This window comes from Eublepharis macularius, chromosome 9, assembly GCF_028583425.1.
Source record: "Eublepharis macularius isolate TG4126 chromosome 9, MPM_Emac_v1.0, whole genome shotgun sequence".
Taxonomy (NCBI): Eukaryota; Metazoa; Chordata; class Lepidosauria; order Squamata; family Eublepharidae; genus Eublepharis; species Eublepharis macularius.
In genome coordinates this window covers 44,165,298-44,186,967 of record NC_072798.1, presented here as the reverse complement: position 1 = coordinate 44,186,967, position 21,670 = coordinate 44,165,298, and the positions used below count along the sequence as shown (strand labels likewise).

The 21,670-nt window shown below is 41.4% G+C and overlaps 1 protein-coding gene across 1 annotated transcript in view; it reads left to right on the top strand.

The window, feature by feature from the left end:
• Nucleotides 1-21,670, top strand: part of UTP20 (UTP20 small subunit processome component) — an 82,969-nt gene that overhangs the window by 20,393 nt on the left and 40,906 nt on the right. The window contains exons 13-26 of the mRNA XM_054989036.1: nucleotides 1,194-1,349; nucleotides 2,046-2,134; nucleotides 2,567-2,672; nucleotides 3,673-3,823; nucleotides 4,737-4,799; nucleotides 5,277-5,444; nucleotides 11,242-11,318; nucleotides 13,675-13,754; nucleotides 14,669-14,912; nucleotides 15,533-15,751; nucleotides 17,753-17,843; nucleotides 19,403-19,488; nucleotides 19,666-19,791; nucleotides 20,395-20,561. Coding sequence (XP_054845011.1) covers nucleotides 1,194-1,349; nucleotides 2,046-2,134; nucleotides 2,567-2,672; nucleotides 3,673-3,823; nucleotides 4,737-4,799; nucleotides 5,277-5,444; nucleotides 11,242-11,318; nucleotides 13,675-13,754; nucleotides 14,669-14,912; nucleotides 15,533-15,751; nucleotides 17,753-17,843; nucleotides 19,403-19,488; nucleotides 19,666-19,791; nucleotides 20,395-20,561 — 1,823 coding nt within the window. The remainder of the gene's footprint in view (nucleotides 1-1,193; nucleotides 1,350-2,045; nucleotides 2,135-2,566; nucleotides 2,673-3,672; nucleotides 3,824-4,736; nucleotides 4,800-5,276; nucleotides 5,445-11,241; nucleotides 11,319-13,674; nucleotides 13,755-14,668; nucleotides 14,913-15,532; nucleotides 15,752-17,752; nucleotides 17,844-19,402; nucleotides 19,489-19,665; nucleotides 19,792-20,394; nucleotides 20,562-21,670) is intronic.

Below are 21,670 nucleotides of genomic sequence, written 5' to 3'. Positions count from 1 at the left end.
CAGGGCTGGATCTAGGGTTGCCAGTGCCCAGGGCAACCCAAGACCAACATTCCCCCCACCCGCGCGCACACTCCCAGCACTGCATGATGATGTCCCTTCCATGATGTCATCATGCAGGTCCCGGAGGTGTGCCGCCCCTGCGGCAAGCCGGCCACACCAGTGCACAGTGCGGGCAGCTGAGCGGAGGGCTGGGAGGCCACCTGCGCCATTTGTCTGCCCTGCTGACGGGGCGGCCAGCTTGCCGCGCACTCCCTGTCCTGCACGTGCGGCAAGCCAGCTGCCCCGTCAGCAGGGCAGGCGAATGGCGTGGGTGGCCTCCCAGCTCTCTGGTCAGCCACCCGTGCTGCCACCGCCAGCTCCGGCATGCTCCCAGTGGCTGGCAGCCATGCCTGGCGCCCCCTCTTTGGCGGTGCTGGGGGCAGACTCCCCTCTGCCCCCCCCCGTCGATCCAGCCCTCTTGCTTGCCCCCCCCCCCCCAATTTCCCACCCCCAGAGCTCTGTCTAGTTGCCAGGCTCAGCCTGGTAACCCTAATCACCCTATGCTTATCCACATTGAGCTTTATATGCCACATAGTTGCCCCCTTGCACAATTTAGAGAGATCTTCCTGTAGCTTTTCTAAATCTGCCTTGGTTTTCACCATCTTGAATAATTTGATGTTGTCTGCAAACTTGGCTAATACACTGGTTCATCCATCTCACTTTAAGAATCAGGCTTTAGCTACCTCCAAATGAATGAGCTAAATTCTGTTTAACTTTGCTAAGGTCAAGATTACAATCCATAGAGATTTTTTTTTTAGTTCACAGTAATCTTACCAGCTTCTGTGACAGAGGAAAGACTTTTAAAGATTTGAAGGCTGAGTCTGATACCAGCTCTTTTAGAAAGGTGGACCACATATCCATAGAGAACACTGCAAATTTGTCTCTGTGTTTGAAAACCAAAAAGTGCATCATTTGTTTTAAAGTAATGGAAAAATTGTAGGAGTCTGGAGCGGTCATATTGGTCTTGTATTTGACTTCTTCATATTTGAAAAGGAGAATTACCTTTTTGCGGGGGGTCTTTTTGGGAGGGGGTAGAAATATAAAGCAAATATTAGTCAAAAGCATCATTTAAATGATTGAAACATCACCACTTTGCAAGGTTCAAGGGAAAAGTTACAAATAATTTTATTACATCACAAATTCAGTTGTTTCAGATCTAGTAGAAGACAGCTGAGAAGTACGAAAACAGAAGAAAAGGATCATAAGACAGTGTTGGATTACATTCTGTCTTGTATTCAGTTACCAGAAAACAGATACTTAGCTGACCTTTCACAACCTTGGGCTGCTCTTGTTGTACTTCCACATATAAGGTAAACAATATGCCATGCTTTACTGTTAACGTGTCTTAATAAAGATTGTATACCGCATCTGTAAATACCAAAGGAAGTATTACTATTACTCTAGAGCTAGAAGAGCTAGAACAGGTCAGGGACAGAGCTGGGTCTAGAATCTTGACATCCAGGTTTACTATCATTAGTTGACAGGCCTTGTGAGAATACTGGGGTTGGCCACTGTAGCTATAATCAAGTAAGCTGGAAAATAATTCTTCCTTCTCCCTGCTTCTAAGAATAATTTTTCTTGTGATTTGAAGGGCAGAAGGAAGTAGTCATGGGAGGCAGTAATAAAGACATTTTGATCTACTAACAGTGCAGTCTTAAGCAGAGTCACACCATTCTTAACCCGTTAAGTTCAGTGGATTTTGAAGGGTGTAACTTTGTTTATGCAGAATAATCTGATAGTTGCATCCCATCGTCCTCTGTGGTGTTACAAATTATTGTGGAGCACGTGTCTTGGATTATGCACTGCTTCATTGAAAACAGTACTGCCTTAGTTGCTTGACTTTGTCACCTTGTTGAAGCAACCCAGCACTGGTTACTCAAGACAAAATCTGGGGAGGGGGGAGTCCAATTAATGTAAGACTTCAGCACACTTGACTTTTCCCCAGATTTCACCCTACTTTTTTAAAACTGCAGCAACAGGTTAAGTTCTGTTTCTATATTTAACAGACCAGTCATCAAAGAGAACATCCTAACAGCAGTTACAAGTTTTACTGAGTATCTCTTTGCTACTGTAGACAAGGGACAACTGAACAAAGGTCAGTGCCTGTTTTTAGTCATTACATAGTGGATAAAATTGTATAACATGTTAATTATGCTGGAGTTTCAGAATTCAGTAGTTGATGTGCACAAAAGTGCATGATGTACCTTCAAGTGTAAAAGTTAGCACCTGGCTATGACAAAAACAGCATGCTCAGCAGCATGAAAGAACTGTTCAAGTGGTTCATGTCCCAGCAAAAAATAAGAAAGTGTTTTCTCTACATTTAAAATTGTTTGAATGTTTAATATCCCATCATGTACATTTGCAGCTTTCCTTTCAAATTGTAGTGTTTTGTGTTCTGCAGGGTGTCAATGAATCATTTTGTATTTTGTGTCACCCATTTAACATGAGACTTTCAAAGTACTTCTCGAGAAGGAATTTACCAAATGTGAATTAATATACAATTTGTTTCTGTTCTCTTGTCCCCCAGAAAGATTGTTTGTGGTCTGCCAAGCTGTGAGCACGCTGCTCAGTTTAGCAGAATCTTTGGAAATTTTGCATTTGTTGCCAGTGGAACATGTAAAGAATTTGGTGTGGTATGTAGTAGAAAGATGGATTTTACTTCTTCATATCAGGAATCTTTAACCGAAGATGACTTGTTCTGTGTTATTTCATTATAGGTTTAGGTCAGTTGAGTATGTGGGGTTGAGTTTATTGGTAGAAGGAAACTAGCCTTGTCCCAGGAGTAAGCAGTTGTTGCTTGGAGCATTTGCAACCACATCTCCACGGTAAAAGTTTGCATCATTTGAAGCAAATCTCAGCACTACACGAAGAACTATAAGCTGTCAGCAAAGCCTTCTGGTGAAATTCTGCTTTGTTATTTATGCAGTACAATAATTGTGTGTGGTATTACAGAGTAATATTAGTCAAGGGCAGGTGACCAGAGTTTACAGTCTAAATTGCTTCATGGTAGTGATTTTAGTAACAATACTGAGTCAGACATAGTTTTTCAACTACCATGATTATGGGAGTCACTCTGTATTCTTGAAGTGTTTGGTTTACTGATTGCAATTCTCAAGTGTGTTGCTTGGGACAAGCTGAGGCACTTTATATGGAGCTTTTGTAACTATTAAACATCCTGAAGATCTGACTGCAGCAAATCAGAACTTGAAATCGGGCATATTGCTTGCTATGCCTGCTCATGAACTTCATGTTATGCAGGGAATTATTTGTTGTTGTAACTTTTATAGAAAAAAATAGGTTTTATTGTATAATATTGCTAGTTATTTTTATCGTATTATTTTAAAATTACAATCTGCCGGTTTTTCTGTGAAACAGGCTGGGAATATAAATGGAGGCAAATAAATCAGTACATGCTCATTTCGAAGGCAGAAGGCCGTTGCACATGTTTAAGTTTGGTTTTGCCAATTGTGAGAGCGGCTTAGTTGTAGGCTGGTTGGGGAGTGCTCAGCCTCATCAGATCCCAATGATTCAATCAGTGTCTGAAATAAAGGTCTTGTATGTTATTGGTGGGTATGTTTTTTCCCCATGCATTTTCTCTTTCCTATATTTGATTTCTCCTTTTTCCCCACCCAGCACCTTTCCTTCAGAACCGTGTGCCTTGCTGTTAGCTGATCTCTATTATACAAGATTAGGATTGTGCGGCTACCAGGAGCATTTGGCCCAAGAGCATCTGATGGAACTGTTTTCTAGACTGCATAGTAACATTTCAAACAATGATTCCAAGGTAATCGTTTTATTAGTGTCTTCTCAGGGAATGTACTGTATTTCTTGTTTTGCAAATATTTATTGTTGATATATCGTCGAAGGCTTTCATGGCCAGAGAACGATGGTTGTTGTGGATTTTCCGGGCTGTATCGCCGTGGTCTTGGCATTGTAGTTCCTGACATTTCGTCAGCAGCTGTGACTGGCATCTTCAGGTGTGGAATGCTAATGGAATACTAATGCTTCACTGTATCCTGAGGAGGTTCTTTTGCATATGGATTGGTGCTTGATATGCTAATCTTATCTGCAGGGCTATTGTAAGATGTAGAGTATTTTGTTAGCCTGGTGTTTTTCAGGACTGGAAACCATGCTCTATTCATTCTTAAAGTCTCTTCTTTCCTGTTGAAGTTGTGCTTATTCTTATGAAATTCAGTCCTGAAAAACACCAGGCTAACAAAATACTCTACATCTTACAATGGCCTTCAGATAAGATTAGCATATCAAGCACCAATCCATATTCAAAAGAACCTCCTCAGGATACATTGAAGCATTGGCATTCCATTAGCATTCCACACCCTGGGAAATTCTTACAGGATGACGCAACCCAAACCCACCTTCCTGAGTAGATATAAATTACCTGCTAACATCTTCTCCACAGTTTGACACTGAGAGATCTCTGTCTTTCGGTGCTACACCTCTGAAGATGCCAGTCACAGCTGCTGGCGAAACGTCAGGAACTACAATGCCAAGACCACAGTGATACAGCCCGGAAAATCCACAACAACCATTTATTGTTGAGTTAGAATTCCTTAAATAAGACAATGGTCCGTCTCTGTATTAAAAATTGTTGATGTTTGATAGGTGACAAGAGAAAAATTAATGCCCTTTATCTGTTCATAATCTATTCATGATACCTTGTATTTTTTATAACATAGGTACGACTATTAACAATAAGGATTTTAAATCATTTCGATGCCTTGCTTCCCACATGGACTGAGGTAATTTTGTGATTTAATGTACAAAACTTTTGTGTGTTGCTGTTGTGCACATGCATGAATGTGAAATATATGATTCAAGTGGTACCTTATAGAAATGGCTAAAGCATATCTCTTTTTGGTATGGAGTTCATTCCAAAATAACTTTAGTTTAGATATTGGTGTTAGTGATTTTGCATAAAATTTAGGGGGGAATATATAGTTTGATACTTTTATACTATTCCCCTTCCTTAATTGGTAATACATTTCTATGAATGGGTTATGTTTAAATTAAAGGTGGTATTTTCCCTCTCCCAGTCGAAAACACTTACTTGCTTTCACTTATACACCACTTGTCAGATTTCTTTCCTTCCTTCTATTTCCCTCATACATATTTGTTGCATTGAATCCTATGCTTCTAGCAGCTTCTCCTCTCAGTGTAAGTTGTGAATGTACATTGACTTGTTTCAAGACATCTTTTAACTGCAATTATTTCTCTAGTCCGCAAAGGAAGCTGGCTTGGGAGAGCTACAGTCTGTGTTCGCCATACTGCTTCAAGCTGAACTTGTGCCAGCAAGTGTCAATGATTATCGTGAGAAACTGCTCCACTTAAGAAAGCTGAGGCATGACACGGTTCAGTCCTTGACCCCTGAGGGACCATTGCACGAGGTAAAAATTCATTGTTGAAAAACACGTTGGAGCTTTTACTAAAAAAATGTCTCACGCCAGATTAATTTCCTATTTATTTTGAAATAATGGAGTTTAACAACATGTGGGCATTATGGCAACTTGTAGCAAGGATCAAACTAGCCACGGTGTCTGAGATTAAGGAGCTTGGCTGTAGGGAGTGCACATAGGAAATATTGATCTATGAGGGTCGGTGTTGTCTTCTCTGGCTGATGTGACAATCCAGAATTTCATGCAGAGGTCCTTCACATCACTTGCTGCCTGATCGTGTTAACTGAAGATGCTGGGATTGGACTTGGTACCTTCTGCATGTACAGCAGGTGCTCTGTTTCTGATGGCCAAACTAGATGTGACAGCATTCTTGCTGCTGCCACGAGGACACTGCTGCCATTTAAAGACAAGTAACAGAAAGCCAAGCGATTTGTTTTGATATGATATTTGTTTTGGATCAGAGTTGGAGAGGGGGAGGGCGGGAGATGAAAATTTTGTCCAGGGACCCATGGTGGCTCTTGGCAGCCTGCATCACACACATGGTCATGGCTAATTGTATTGCATCTTTTGAGACTGACAATTTCCTACAATCTGAAATGGGGTTATATTGAAAAGTGTATTATATGGTATACTGTTGACTCCAATGATTCATGTTGAATTGATATTACTTTACATGAAATGATGAAGCTTATATTTTTATGTTAATCTGATTTGACAATCTTTTCCATTTGTGACAATACTGGAGTGCTTCATTTGATGCTTAATATAGTTGTTTTTATGGTAGGAGGAAGTATCATTTTGTTGTGTTAGTGACTTTGCATCTTATACAAGGTAAACAAAAATGGGGGCTCTTAGCCAAAAAACAGACTGTCAACAAATGGGCAGAAGTTGACGAGAGGTCAGGAGGAATTGGAGACGGGAAATGATTCAGAAATCTCTCCCACATCCACCCACACCAGGATTCTATACACTTACAGAACCTGAGCAGACTGGTCACTCTCTTCCTTTCCCCCCTCTCTTTCACTTAGTGTCAAGTGCTCCTGACACTCTATGCTTCTGGAGAATAGTCATTCTTTATTAGGATTCCCCCACCCCCACCTTGGTTAATTTACAAACTCTTAGTTTTCTGTACACTTGGAGAGGCCCAGGAGTATGTAGAAACCCTTATCTATGGGTGACTTGATTTTTCTCTTTCCGTAACTGGTAGAAGGACCAGCCATTTTACTATTAGATATAAAAATCTGTAATGACTTGTGGTGGGCATCTCATTTTTCTCTTCCCCACTATTTCCACTTGCCCATTTCCTTACCTGAAAGTCTGCATGGCATCTCCCTTTTGTGCCTCCTTATCTCTTTCTCTCTCACTAGCCAACCCAGGGCCAGTTCCAGGTTTTCAGGGGCCCTGGGCAGAGAGTGCTGAGGGCCGCTCCATGCCCAATACTAGGCTCTCCTTCATGCTGTCGTACCCACATACCCTCACCTGCCTGTATGTCCATCCTTTGTGCATTCGCATGCTCTCTCACCATCTGCAATCCCTGCTGCCCACATTGCTTGCACATCCTTTTCCTGTTATAAATTTTTATTTAAGCAATAAACAGTAAACGTAAAAGATAAAAAAACACAACATTCTAAAAAAACACACAAACAGTACATACAAGCATGAAATAACAAACAGGACAAGCAACTAATAATAATAAAAAGAAAATACAATTTAGAAAGACAGGAAAAAGAGAGAGAAAAAAACTAAACTACAAGTTGAGCTCCGATTTTCTTCGCAACAAATAGATGTTGTTTTCAAAGTCTCACTTATTCTATGTTAAAAATAAGAGCCCTCTTTTTTCTATTGTTCATGATTCTTAATCCGTAAATCCGGATATCAAATCATTGTTATCTATTTCTTGTAAAAAGTCTAGAAACGGTTTCCATTCAGCCAAAAATGTAGATGTCTTGTCTCTGATGAGTGAACTAAGTTTTGCCATTAACACAAACTCCAAAACTTTTATCCACCATTCCTTCATTGTAGGCAATATTGGAGTTTTCACAGAATCACAGAAACACAGAGTTGGAAAGAGCCATACAGACCTTCCAGTCCAACCCCCCTGCCTCATGCAGGATGAGTCTAAAGCATCCCTGACAAATATTCATCCAGCCTCTTCTTGAAAACTGCCAGTGAAGGGGAGCTCACCACCTCCCTAGGCAGCTGATTCCACCTTTGAAGTATTCTGACCATGAAAAAGTTTTTCCTAATATCCAGCTGGTACCTTTCTGCATGTAATTTAAGCCCGTTGCTTCGAGTCCTATCCTCTGCTGCCAACTGGATCAGCTCCTTGCCGTCCTCCAAATGACAGCCTTTCAAATATTTAAAGAGAGCAATCATGTCCCCCCTCAGTCTCCTCTTCTCCAAACTAAACATTCCCAAGGCCCTCAGCATTTCCTCATAGGGCTCATTCTCCAGATCCCTGATCATCCTCATCGCTCTCTTCTGCACCCTCTCGATTTTGTCTACATCCTTTTTGAAGTAAGGCCTCCAGAACTGCACACAGTACTCCAGGTGCGGCCTGAGCAGGGTAGTCTAGAGAGGGGCTATGACTTCCTGCAATTTCAATTCAATGGCCCTTTTGATACAACCCAAGACTTGAGTTTGCCTTTTTTGCCACCTCATCACACTGACTGCTCATATTTAGTTTACAGTCCACTCATATCTCAAGATCTCTTTCGCACACACTACTATCCAGAAGTGTATCCCCATCCTGTATTTGTGCTTCACATTTTTGTGGCCCAGATGTAATATTGTGCACTTATCTATGTTGAATTGCATCCTGTTCACAACCGCCCACTTCTCCAGAGTATTCAGGTCTTGTTGAATTTTAACTCTTATCTTCTCGGGGATTTGCCACTCCTCCCAATTTGGTATCATCAGCAAATTTAACAAGTAGCCCGTTTTTCCCCTTCATCCAGATCATTGATAAAAGTATTAAAACTGGGCCCAAAACTGAGCCCTGCAGCACCCCACTGGACACCTCCCTCCAATCTGATGAAATGCCATTGACCACCCCTTTTTGGGTGCAGTCCTCTAACCAGTTCCCTATCTACTGAACTGTCCTATAGTCCAGTCGGCAGTCTTCCAGTTTACCCATTAGAATGTCATGGGGAACTTTATCAAAAGCTTTACTGAAATCCAGGTAAATCGCGTTTTCCATTTCTGTGCATACAGTACTCTTGCTGCCATGATCATATATAAAAATAAAGTTACAAAACTTCTCTCCAACTGGCTGCCATCATTCCCAACAAGAACGTCTCTGGTTTCAACTGGATTTTAATCTTCAAAATCTTCTGAACCAATGATTGTATCTGCAACCAGAAACTTTTCAGTTGTACAGAGGGCAATTTCAAATTGAAATTGCTTGCACATCCTTTCCCTGATGGTGGTGGGTACAGCTAGGAGTGCCACTGCCAGGGCCATCAGGAATGCTGATACTTTGTTCATCACATGCCCTTCACCTGCAATGCTAGGCAGCATATGCAGCTAGCAGCAGTGATGACAAAGCACTCACAAGTAGGGCTGTGCTATTTGGGTTTTGCTTCAGGTAAAGATAACCGAAGCGGACCCGATTCGGAAAGCTTCAGTATTCCCGAAGCAAAGCTTTCCGAAGCATTCGGAAATGCTTCGGAAAGCATTGGGGCTTGTTTAAAGGCCCCTGCCACTGCTTGCAAGCAGCGGCGGGGCCCTTTAAACATCAACCCCCCCACCTCCCCCCCACCTACCTTGTGGTGGCTCCAGGCCAGCTCCTCTGCTGCTGCCGCGCCGCCGCCCGAGCCTGCGGGGTGGTGGGGAAGGCCGGAGCTGCCTCCTCCGGCTCTTCCTGCCTCTCAAATGGCCGCGGCGTGCTGGTGGATGGCGACCATTTGAGGGGCAGGAAGGGCCGGAGGAGGTGGAGAAAGCCCTTCCTGCCCCTCAAATGGCCGCCAGCCACCAGCACGCCATGGCCATTTGAGGGGCAGGAAGAGCCGGAGGAGGCAGAGAAAGCCCTTCCTGCCCCTCAAATGGCCGCCAGCCACCAGCACGCTGCGGCCATTTGAGGGGCAGGAAGAGCCGGAGGAGGCAGCTCCGGCCTTCCCCACCACCACGCAGGCTCGGGCGGCAGCACAGTGGCGACATAGGAGCCGGCTGGCTCCAGGCCGCGCTGCCTTGTGTCGCCACCCAGCTGATGACCCTCCCGCTGCCAGGTAAGTCAGTGGGGGTTGGAGGGGTCTCCCCAGGGTTGGGTGGGTGGTGGAGGGGTCTCCCCAGGGAGGTGGGGGTAGAGGGGTTGCCCCAGGGTGGGTGGGGTGGTGGTGGTGGGGAGTTTCCCCCCCTCGGTTCCGGATGCTCAGAATCTTTACGGAGCATTCTGAATCTGTTTCCCGCTTTGGGTTTACCGAATATCCCCACCTGTGCACAGCCCTACTCACAAGCAGGCAGTGGAAGAGTGTTAGTGCAGGCATCAGAGGTGATGTGTGAGTAGGGAGTCAGCAATAGTGTGCCCCACCAGAAGCCACAGGCCCTGGCAGCTGCCCCACCTCACCATGTGCTGATGCTGAAGCAACCTACATTTATTTGTCCTCAGTTCTGAGGTTTTTTTAATCCTTCCCTACCTTTATCCCTGGCAGCCCTGTACCAAGGAAAACTGTCATGCAATTGTGTGGTGCCAGTCACCAGGCTGGACCCAGGTGCACTGGGGGAAGCTGCAGGAGTTGTGAGGGGCACCTCATTTTCTCCATACTTCTTCACACTGTTACCTCCTTCCCTCTTTCTGTCAATCTCCATATACTCGCCTTTCCCTGCTTCTTTCTCTCCTTCCCACTCGCCTACTCACCTGCTTGCCAACATCTTATCTGTCTCCCCATTTTCAGTTATATTTATTATTTATTTCCTTCATTTGTACCTCACCTTTCTCCACAATGGAGACCAAAAGAAGGTCATATCATTTTCCTCTCCTCCATTTTATCCTCAGAACAGCTCTATAAGCAGGAGTAAAAAACCCTGGAAAAGAGTTCTTTTTCCAACCCACCTTGGCCATGCCCTCTCAGGAAGGAGAGACGAAGGAAGACACAGTCTGCCTAACCAATTGGCCAGGTGCTGCTTTCCTCACCTCATACAGGGCTCCGGTGGGTCAGGCACTGCTGTGAGGTAACTGCTGTTGAATAGTACCACAAAGAAAAGAAAGAGGCCGCTCCTGTTCAAAACTGTATATAAAGAGAGAAGAGACTCACAGGAGCCACTATTCAAAACCCATTTGAATATATAATCACAGTCAAATATATTAATGCATTTACTACTCAATGTTATTGATCACAGTCAAATATATTAATGCATTTACTACTCAATATTATAAAGCATATATGAGCTATTCAATAAAGTTAGTCCAGGGTTTCCATCGTGTATATATGTGTGTTCTTTGGCCACGAGGAACAGCAGAGTCTTCACAAAGTCTTCTCACCCCAATTTATTTTTTTTAAGATTTCAAATTTTCTGCAAACCTGGGACATTTTTCAGGTTTTAGCAAGATCAGTCTTGTCTGTTCATGGCTCCAGTCTCCTCATTAAAGTACCTCAGATTTGGCCAGATTGAGAATTAGATATATTGATGATGGTATGATGAACATACAGAACCCTGAATTGTTTGTGGAAAAAAGTGTATTGGTAACTCTTCACTATCATTTCATTCAAGTTAAAGGAGATCACCTGGAAGCATAAAACAACAGGGCATGCTTGGATCTTAAAAAATAAATCTCTGAATCTTATTTTAGGTACCTCTTCGGTATTTACTGGGGATGCTTTATATTAACTTCAGCCCTTTGTGGGATCCAGTAATTGAGCTCATAACGTAAGTAAATTTTTCCAGGGATGCATGTACAACTGAGAATGCTAAATGTCTTTAGAAAGGCAGGGAAATTATTTCCGTGTACTAGCTAAGTAAATGGTGAATTTCCACTCTTAATACTGACCGTGCTATCTTGGTTGTTGTGGGTTTTCCGGGCTGTATTGCCGTGGTCTTGGCATTGTAGTTCCTGACGTTTCGCCAGCAGCTGTGGCTGGCATCTTCAGAGGTGTAGCACCAAAAGACAGAGATCTCTCAGTGTCACAGTGTGGAAAAGACGTTGGCAGGTCATTTGTATCTACTCAGGTATCTACTCCTGAGTAGATACAAATGACCTGCCAACATCTTTTCCACACTGTGACACTGAGAGATCTCTGTCTTTTGGTGCTACACCTCTGAAGATGCCAGCCACAGCTGCTGGCGAAACGTCAGGAACTTCAATGCCAAGACCACAGCAATACAGCCCGGAAAACCCACAACAACCAAAACCTGAAACATTTACCTGGAATACAGTGCTATCTTGCTTTGAAAGTAAAGGGGTTGCATCCATGTAGGCAGGCATTCTTTATTGGACATTTGCAGCCATTTCTTACACCTTTAGGCTGATATTGGGTAACATTTCTTTAACTCATTTACAACAAATCTGTGTTCATCTAATTTTACAAATTCAAAATCAAAACTGACGAAGGTATTGACATACTTTGACGTAATAACAACATACTTTCTGAATTGCTCTGGGTGTTAAGTCATCCTGAAGGGCGGTATATAAACCGAATGTTGTTGTTGTTGTTATTGGACCAGCTCACTTTCTGCTGTACTAATAATCTTTTTGCTGGGAAATTTATATGCAGAGGTATACTCAGATTCCCCCCCCCCTGCTATCTCCAGTCTGAATTGATACAGTCCAATCTACCACATCGGATCTCTACTACATTTCTAATTTATTCTGCTATATGTATAGACCGGGTCAGAGCTGGGATTATTATAGGCCACCCAGTGAGGAAATGGCTACGCTAAAATTCAATTCTAGGCTTCTCATATAATGAATCCAGTATTTGGTTGCTTTCTGAAGCATTTGCTGTGGTCACTGCTATTTATTAGCTGAAGGAGGCTAAGGGGGATTCAGGTCATACCTTCCTTCTTACCTGTGTGGGTTGTTTGAATTTCATAAGATCATCTCCATCAATGGGATCTACTCATATTAAGTAGAATTTGACCTCAGAGTCATTGTCCTTCTAAGCTGTACTTGAGATGGGACATTATTGAGTGATGACACATTTCCTCTTGTAGTGTAGAAATGGATTGTTTCATGACCAGAGAAGGACCATGGTCTTATATATTGCACTAACTGGGACAATTACAGTGAGAGGGGCCAGGAAACAAATGATTCTGCTCCAGTAGGGTTTCCATCTTTTCCCCTCACCGTTGTATGACAGAAGAAATTCAAGAAATGTGGGGGGTTTTCATCACTGCAGCTCCATACTGATTCCTTTTGAATTTCTGCTTGTCTTGGCAGCTGTTAAAAGCATACAGTCTTTGTCAAGAGTGAAAAAAAGTGGAAACTGTTAAGATTGTCCACCTCCTGCTTTGAGAAATACTAATATGGGTTTATTATTAAACCTGCTTTAAAGGATTCTGCTGCTACTTCAGCTTATTACCTAAATTTATACAGACTGAAAAAAGTCACCACTCTTCTGAGAGAAGTCTTAAATAGACCCTCATATGGTCAAAATTCTGAAGAATAATCAAAAACTAAATGTCTTCAATGGAAGACATAGTCTCAGTGTAGTGGCTCTTTCCTGTTATAAAGGAATGAATAAAACTCAAGAGTTCTGCAGATTTTTGGCAGAGTGATCATTCAGCATCCTCATTAAGCAAACCACTGAAGTATGCACTTCTTGATTGGATCTAATAATGATGTTGAAATGCTGCTTGACTGTGTGACCTTGATTATTACATCCTTACCTGTATGCATACAAAGAGCCTAGTTATAAGTGTAGGATTTGTTCTTCTGCTTTGGTAACATTAGGTCTTCCCATGACAGCAGGAAGACACTGTAACAAATATAGGAAGCTTCAAATACTAGCTAGCAGAGTGGATCCAGCCATCCTCCAAGGAGACTTCCTTCCACTTAAGTGGCTCTTCCTCCAATGGAAGAGCAACTTACACTGGAGGAAGGTTCCTTAGATTGGAGGAAGGCTTCACACTTGAGCCGAAAGGAAAACTGGGATATATTTCAATAAGCTTTGCTCAGTAAAGTGTTAGGTTAGGAGTAGGATCCACCCCAGCATGTGGACCAAATAGTATACTAGTGTGGCAGTTACTAGTTTTCAAAATCAGCTTTTTTCATTTTTTAAATTAGTTCTCATGCAAATGAAATGGACAACAAGCACTTCTGGAAAGTCTACTATGAACATTTGGAAAAAGCTGTAACTTATACTGGTAAGATATGTTTTGTTAGTGTTAATAATGGCCGCCAAGATCAAAACTACTTCTAAAATCAGGTCTAGGGGGGTTCTGATTCTGGAGTTTTTCTCTTCCCTTCTAGTCCCAGTACTAGAATAGGAGGATTTGGAATCTCCTGTTTGAGCCAAAGTAGTAGTAGGTCTTGGTCAAGAGGCAAGATTCCTTGATTTGGGCCACCTCATGATGTGTAGAGGCCACACACAATAGGAGTGTGGCTATACCTATGCAAATGTTCCATCCATGCAGGACATCTAAGCAGGCCCAGTGAACACAGGAGAACGGCATCATCTCTCTTCTTCTCCATTACATGATACAATATGAAGTTTGTCTGAACTGGCTTGTTGTTCTTGGATAGACCTAGTCCTGTTTTCTCTTACACTTATGTTGCAACCCCTTTCTCCAACATGTGAAATTCTCCTGCATCTCCTACCAAAGTAATTTTAAATATTTAAATGACTGGGAAAGGGGAGGGGAAAAGAATCTAGGTAAGGTTCTGCCTGATTTGCATAGATCTATTTTGACTGCTGAATCTGTTTTGGAGGTTTTTAATGAAGAAGTCCAGGCAGCTTGACTCCAGGGAGATGCTCGGTTGAGGGTCCAGTTGAAGAGGCATTCTTTGTATTGTTAATTTTCACCAGATCATCTTGTTGCATCTTTTTCTCAGTTCTTTTCTTCCTCTTTTCATGTGACATAGCTTCCCAGAGGACTTTAATAATGTCTTGCTGAAATGGAGCTCTAAGTTTTCAAAGACCCTTTACTAGCTGTATGGCAGCTGGGACCATAATGTAAATTTGTGACATTCCTAAATTGAGTATCTGCCATTGTACTGAGAAATGGTGCAGAACTATTAAAGAGTTTCTTTTATAATTGTTTGTTTTGCTCTTCCATAGAAAAGGAGCTACATAATGAACTCGAAGAAGAGCAAGAGAATGTTAGGAATGCTGAAAGAGACAAAGTCCAAGAAGGAGACATCAGAGCCCTCTATCTTGAGCAGCTGAAGTGCCAGGCACGATGCAATGAAAGATTGGATCCTGCAAATTTTAGGTTCCTGCTTTGGAAAGCAATGTCCAAGTTTCCAGACAGAGTAGAGCCCAGATCAAGAGAACTTTCCCCACTTCTCTTAAGGTTTATTAAGTAAGTGATAATTTCCCTGAGGATGAGTCACAGGAATGTAATTTATGAATGCTGCTTAAAACACTATTGAAAGTGTTTTTATCATTTCTTATGCAACTAAAAGATGACTTTAGCCTTTTGTTGCTGGGGATGTGTCTGCAGGCACTAAAATGTGATGGCTTGTAATTGGGGTTTCCTGGATTTAAGTCAAGAGGAAATGATCAGAGCTCAACAGTTTCATATACATGATTGTAGTGAGGGAAAATGTGTTGAAGAAAGAGGTGGTGGCGGTAGCTTGAGAAATGTTTGAGATATAAGCAGTATGGCTAGTGGCACAGAGGAAGCCTTGGGAGAATCAAAAGGATATAGTTTGTGTTACTAGAGTAGAGAGAGTAGCTGAAATGTGAAGGATAAATAGAGAGGGAACATAACTGTATCAGCTACAAAGTTGAGGCTTCTGTGTAAAATAACAAAGCCACTGTAGAGACATGAAAGGAGAGAAGGGGGAGGTAACCATAGTAACATGAAAAAGATTATTTTTGCCGAGGGAGTTGAATGACTTTTGGGAGGAGAACAGACAGAAAGGTCAACTAGGCAGAGGCAGCAGTAATTTTAATCCATGATCTCTCTCTCTCTTAAAGCAATGAATATTATCCTGCAGATTCACTAGTAGCTCCATCGCAAGACCTTAGGAAGAAGGACTGTGGTGATGGGGTAGAAAAAGAATTGCTTTCTGAGGAAATAAATCAAACTGTCACGAAAGAGGATGAGAAGGATGTTGAAGGGGAAGACAGTGCAGCTTCTGGAGAGCCAGTGATTGAAGGGATGCCAAAAAAGAAGACTAGAAGAGCTGCAGCAAAGTAAGGCTTACAAGGAAGGAAAATAAACGCTTCATACATATTGAAGAAGGTCACTGTTGACTGTTGTTTAGTTTACTTTCATTCCCCCATGGTGCCCTCGATGTTCTTTGTAATGGTGGTCTTGTTTCTTTTTTCCACTTTCTGCCCCTCAGAAGGTGGAATAGACGTTTAAATCATACACTGTGAATCAAACAGCAGGAATTCTGTCAGCAGTGGAAAGGGTGGGGAATCATAGTTGGTTCTGGTTGATCAGGACTGCAGCAGAGCTACAAGCTGAAATTTACTCTAATTAAAACACTTAACGTCTAGGATCCAGGAGCTTGTGAATGAGAATGGGGTGATTCCTGATTGTGACAAACTATCAGCCTCAAAATGTTCCTCTTGCTTCCTGGGAGTTTTTACATACTGGTAAAAAATTTACTAGCAAAGCATTAATGAATTCTTTAGTGACGGCTTTCTTCTCATGACCTTGCAGGGTTTGCGTCACAATTTATCTGTCAGATTCTTACCGCTCCTGTTTTATGTAGAGCATAAAGTCTAAGTGAAAATATTTTTTAGACCCTGCTGTGGTTTTCTACCAGTGATGGTCAGCTCCTATATTCTTAAGGGCTACTTCCTTGGTCTAGCTCATAAGTAATAAAGTGTGTAATAAAACTGCCATCATCTTGGGAGTTAGGGCTTCACAATTACAGAATAAGTTGTTGTTGTTTAATAAAAGTTTTTTTAAAAAGTTGTTGTTGTTGTTAGTGGTGTTGTTGTGGTTGTTGTTAGTGATGTTGTTGTTAGTGATGTTATTTATAGTCCACTTTTCTCATGGAGATTGAAGGAGGATTTCACAGTGTGAGTTAGTTCAGTTAATTTCAAAGACATTTCAATAAAAGTTCTAATAGGGTATATAAATGTGAATTTGTGAAGACTGAAAACCAAAAGAAATCCAGTACAGAGTTGAAGAAATGCTGAAACAACGCATAAGCAATTATAAGACTGACATATTAGACAACACAGAAACAACCCAGTAAGATCATACTTACAGCAACAGACAGTACATAGTAGTAGAATCTATAGTCCCCGTCCCTTTACTAATACATCTCTTTGAGACCACTTCCTTACAGCAAAGCCTCACAATACATGCAAGTATATGAAAACCACTTTGAGTAGTTTTTAGGAATTAAATAAATATGTAGCTGTGCACAGTGATATTAGTCATGAGATCCAGATCAGATTTATCAACTTCTTTCTGCAAAGAAAGCAAGGTTCCCTCATGTAGCAAAATAAAGTTGTTGGATCTAATGTATGATTGTTCCAATTCATATTCAGAAATTGTGATTAAATCTCTGTTTGACCATGGCATGCATGAATGCAATTTGCTGCTGTGCTTGTCATTCTTCTCCCCATTCCCTCCTACTCTCATGCATGGAAGGCTTCTGGCTGGGAAGTACTGAATCAGCCACCTGTTTGCTGTGAGTGCAGGTACCCAGGTAAATTGGAGATTTCGGCTCCAACAAACTAGGATTCCAAACTGCTGGTGCCTAAATTTGTATTTCACTACAAATTGGAATTGGATTCAAGGCATCCTAAACACAGAAGCCTTAAATTACACTCCACACACACAGGAAGGGTGGGAGGGGAACAAGCTATATTTGTGCTATTTGTAGACCTCTGTTGCAGAGGTGTATCATCATGTCTGAATGCAGCCATTACAAACAGCAGGCTCAGTTACAGAATGAGCCAGATGATAAATTATACCTGCTTGTTTTTTGGCAAGCACTGTCTACATTTGTTGCTGGGATGGCCAGTTAGAGCTTCTTATCTCATCCACCCCACTTCTGTCTGGGAAAGAGGACTACCAAGTAAAAAACTTGGTCAGCAGCCCTCAGCATTCTTTGTATTTAAATAAATCACTTTAATAAACTTGTTCCTCTTTGTTTAATTTTATCATAGCTCAACATCACTGAACAGGTATTTCCGCTGATATGTTTTGGTTTTCCATTTTTTTCCCAGACATCTGAAGGCCCACTTGGAAGTTTTTGCCAAATTTTCAAATCCACGTGCATTGTATTTAGAACCAAAGTTAAATGAAATATACACTCAGGTGAAATTTATGAGTTCTCTCTGTATTTTGTTTAGTGTATGTTTGTGTGTGTGTGTGTACATGTGATCATTATCTTGCACAGACAATGTCTATTTAGAAATTACTTGATAGAGCTGTTGACATTTATCCTTTTGGCATGCTTCTATGTGTATTTAATCCCTCAGATGTGAACCCTTGAAGATTTTAGCTAGCCTATGTAGTGCTATACTAATGCCTGGTTCCAAAGTTACATGGTGGGGTAGGCATTAAAAATCTGAATAAATTAAGAGAGTTTTTTTAAGACATACTTTTTAAACAATGCTGCTGCTTATATCAAAGATTAGTGATTGCTTTATTCTGTCATGGTCTATCTAGGGCAGTGGCTTTCAGACTTTTAAAAGTGGAACCGGTGTCCAAACTTACTATATTTTCTGGTGCCCACTTGCCAAGTAACTCCATGCTAGTTTGCCCTTCCTCAAGAGAAAATGTGGGAATCTTACATCAGTTAAAATTTTAACAAGTTTTCATTTTATGTTTAATTTTTTGTACTTATAAAAATGGGAAATTGTGGGGGAAGAGAAATTCTATCTCTTTCCCCTCCCTCTTTGTCTGCCTCTGGCAAGTCTTTGTTGTGGGGCAGGGGGGATGTTGCTTTGGTGAGTTAAGATCTTATAAAGTGAGGTTGTGGTTTTAAACTTTTCCCATTTCATTTAATCCCCTTCTCCCCTACCAGTTTATGGTTTTTCTGCAAATCTGGGATTTTTCCTGGGTTTGCACAGACATCTATTGCAGCTCTAGGCAGTCCCCTATTGCAGACTGGTTACATGATAGCATTTGAGTGACAGGCTGTCTTCATGATCATTTCACATGTTGGGTAGAGGCAAACTAGAATTTACTTTTGGTCTTCCCAGGCACTTCTATCCATCTCAGCCTGTTTCTTCTCCTCCTCTCCACAACCCACTTGCAAGAGAGTTGTTACTTACTTTGGGGTCCTGATCCACAGTTTGAGAACCACTACTTTGGGGCAGAAGTCCTCAGACTTTGTTGTGGAGGGAGGCAAGCTTGCTTAAATCTCACTGAAAGTATAATTAAGACCAAGCGAAGGTGGTCAGCCTTGCTTGCCTCTCTCTGGGGCCTCCAGACCAGGCAGATCAAAGGGTGATTGGTCCCAGTGTTCAGAGTGAAATACTGGCGGAAGAAAGGTTTTGCTCTATTATTGGTGACATTTTTGAGGCATTGCTGCTAATGTATAGCTACTTGGATGACTTTGGGACAAAGAATGCTTCTGAGTCAAGACTGAGAGGTTCTGATTTAGGTTACAACTCTACAGGGGAGCATAACACATCCTGAACCCACAGTTAGTACTGGGGCAGTTCTTTGTATGACTTTGTCTACATGTATGAATAACCTCTGCTTTTATGAATAGATTCTAATTGAAAAAAGGTTCTCTTATGAATCCTGTTAATATGCATATGTATTATTTTCTTTAACAAAAGAAACCATGTTATTTGTTATAGCTTGCTAAGTTACTGATTATGAAACGTTTATATTTTCTTCTGACTTCTGATATATTGCTTCAGCTTCTGTCCCACCAAGACCAGAATGTGCAAAAAATAGCTCTCGACTGTATCATGACCTACAAGCACCCACACTTGCTGCCATATAGGTAAGAGTTCTCCATTGTGAATCTTACAAGAGAAGGGTTGCGTGTACAAAAAGCAGTGTCCATGGCACGTATCTTCTTGCTGTGCATTCTTTCTCTCTCCATCAGACCTACGCACTGTTTGTTTTATTAGTGATCTTGTCTTAAGAATTTTTCTCCGAATGTATTGTATACTTACAGGGAGAATTTGCAAAGGTTACTGGAAGACAAGAGCTTTAAGGAAGAAATAGTGCACTTCAGCATTTCTGAAGAAAACACCGTTATCAAGACAGAGCACCGACCAGAACTTGTTCCTATTGTAATGAGGTGAGCCACTTCTTACTTATTTATTTATTTGAAATTAAATCCATACTGTTGTGGTGGGCCTTTTTAAAAATGAAATATAAAGAAGTACATTCCTGTTTCCAATGAAGATGTTGAGATTTCTGGAACTGCTTTTTGAATTTTGCCATGAACATACCGTTTTTTCCAGATAATACTCTTTTATTTACTATGATTTACCTGATTTCTGATCATGGATAGCACCTACATACCCTGTAACAAGCATGTAGATACATTAGATTGTGAAGTGCTTTATGGTGGTTTTCATTTTGAGTGGACAGATAGGACTGCAGTTATGGGAACGTAGAAACCAGTGGTTTTTTTTAAAATATATATATATATAGTGGTACTCACTGGTACTGAGTACTGGCATCTTTTGAGAGGGAACTCTCCCATGTCTTGAAGAGGGAATTGGTGGAATTTATGCAACCTTATATATGAATGCTGGCATTTTTAAAAAACACAAATAGAACTAGTAGAAATGTTAAATTCTTCCTGAAGTAAGATATCATATTCAGTAAATCAGGCCAGCTGTGTTCAGGTGGGTAGCTTGTGAAAAACTAAAGTAATAACTTTTTATGTTTGAAGGATTTTATATGGGCGAATGAGGAATAAAACTGGAAACAAAACGCAAGGCAAATCAGCCGCAGGGACCCGCATGGCTATTGTTTTGAGATTCCTCGCTGGTTCGCTGCCTGAAGAGATTAGAATGTTTCTGGATCTGCTTTTTGAACCTGTGAAACACTTCAGCAACGGTACGCTCACGCTATGAGAAACATAGAAATGTATGTGCACCCAGCTTTTAAAACAAAGGAAGCAAAAGTCTTCACATGTGTGCCTGCACTGGAGGCCCATGTGCACTAACCATAAAATCCTATCACTGGTTTATCTAAAGGACCACCTGGTCCCATATGAACTTTCCTGTATGTTGTCTTCTTCAGAGGCTTTGCTCCTTTAAAGCTGAACTGGGTTGATGCTAGAAACAGGACTTCTCTGTTGTGGCACTTTTGGAACTTCTCATAGCATCTTCATTGTTGAGTTTTAGGCTTTTGCAAAAAAACCCTTTCTGTTTTCCCCAAGCATTTGTGAGTTGTTGATTTCCCACCCCCCATCCTATCATGTGTTGATTGTGCCACTTTGTAACCATCTGTGGGGTCTTGTTCAAATGTCTGTTTTGTTGTTACCCTTTGCTACTGTTAGTCTTTAATTGATGGTCTGGCTCTTTAAAATTCTGTTGCTTTTATTAGATGTTTCAAGCTGCATTAGTGGTTTTAGTTATTTGTGCATTTACTTCTGTAAGCTGCTGTAAGAATTGTGTGAACTAAGGAAGCAAGCTAAAAAGGATTAAAATGAGTAATTGAAAACAAAAATTTGAGAGGAACTGTAGTTGGTTTTAGAACTGGAATTTTAGGCAATACTTGCATAGGGGAGGTTGTGGCCTCTCTGATTGCTTTTAAGCCTTCTGGATACAATGCGGGTTGTCTAATACCAAGCCAAGCTGCTGTATCCCCCATTAGTCTGTGTCCTTTGCTTGGCATGCAGTAGCAGAAAAGAAAACGGTCCTTCACCTGTTCTTCTAGAATCCCTGGAAACATCTGATGAGGTCATCCTGACCTTGCTTTTAATTTTGTTTTCTTCTAAGGGCGCTCAGTTCCTACAAAAGGGCAGTCTAAAAATTGCCTTGTGAACACTGCATAGCTTACTGTATTTTTTGGTGATTTTTTCTCCAAGTTTTTTACATCTTCCCTAAAATGTGGTGCCTAAAACTGGATGTCGTCTTGCAACTGAAGCCCAAGTGTATTAATAACTCCTGTCTCTTAGGAGCAAGAGATCTCTGTATAATTGCGCCTGTCCAATATTGAAC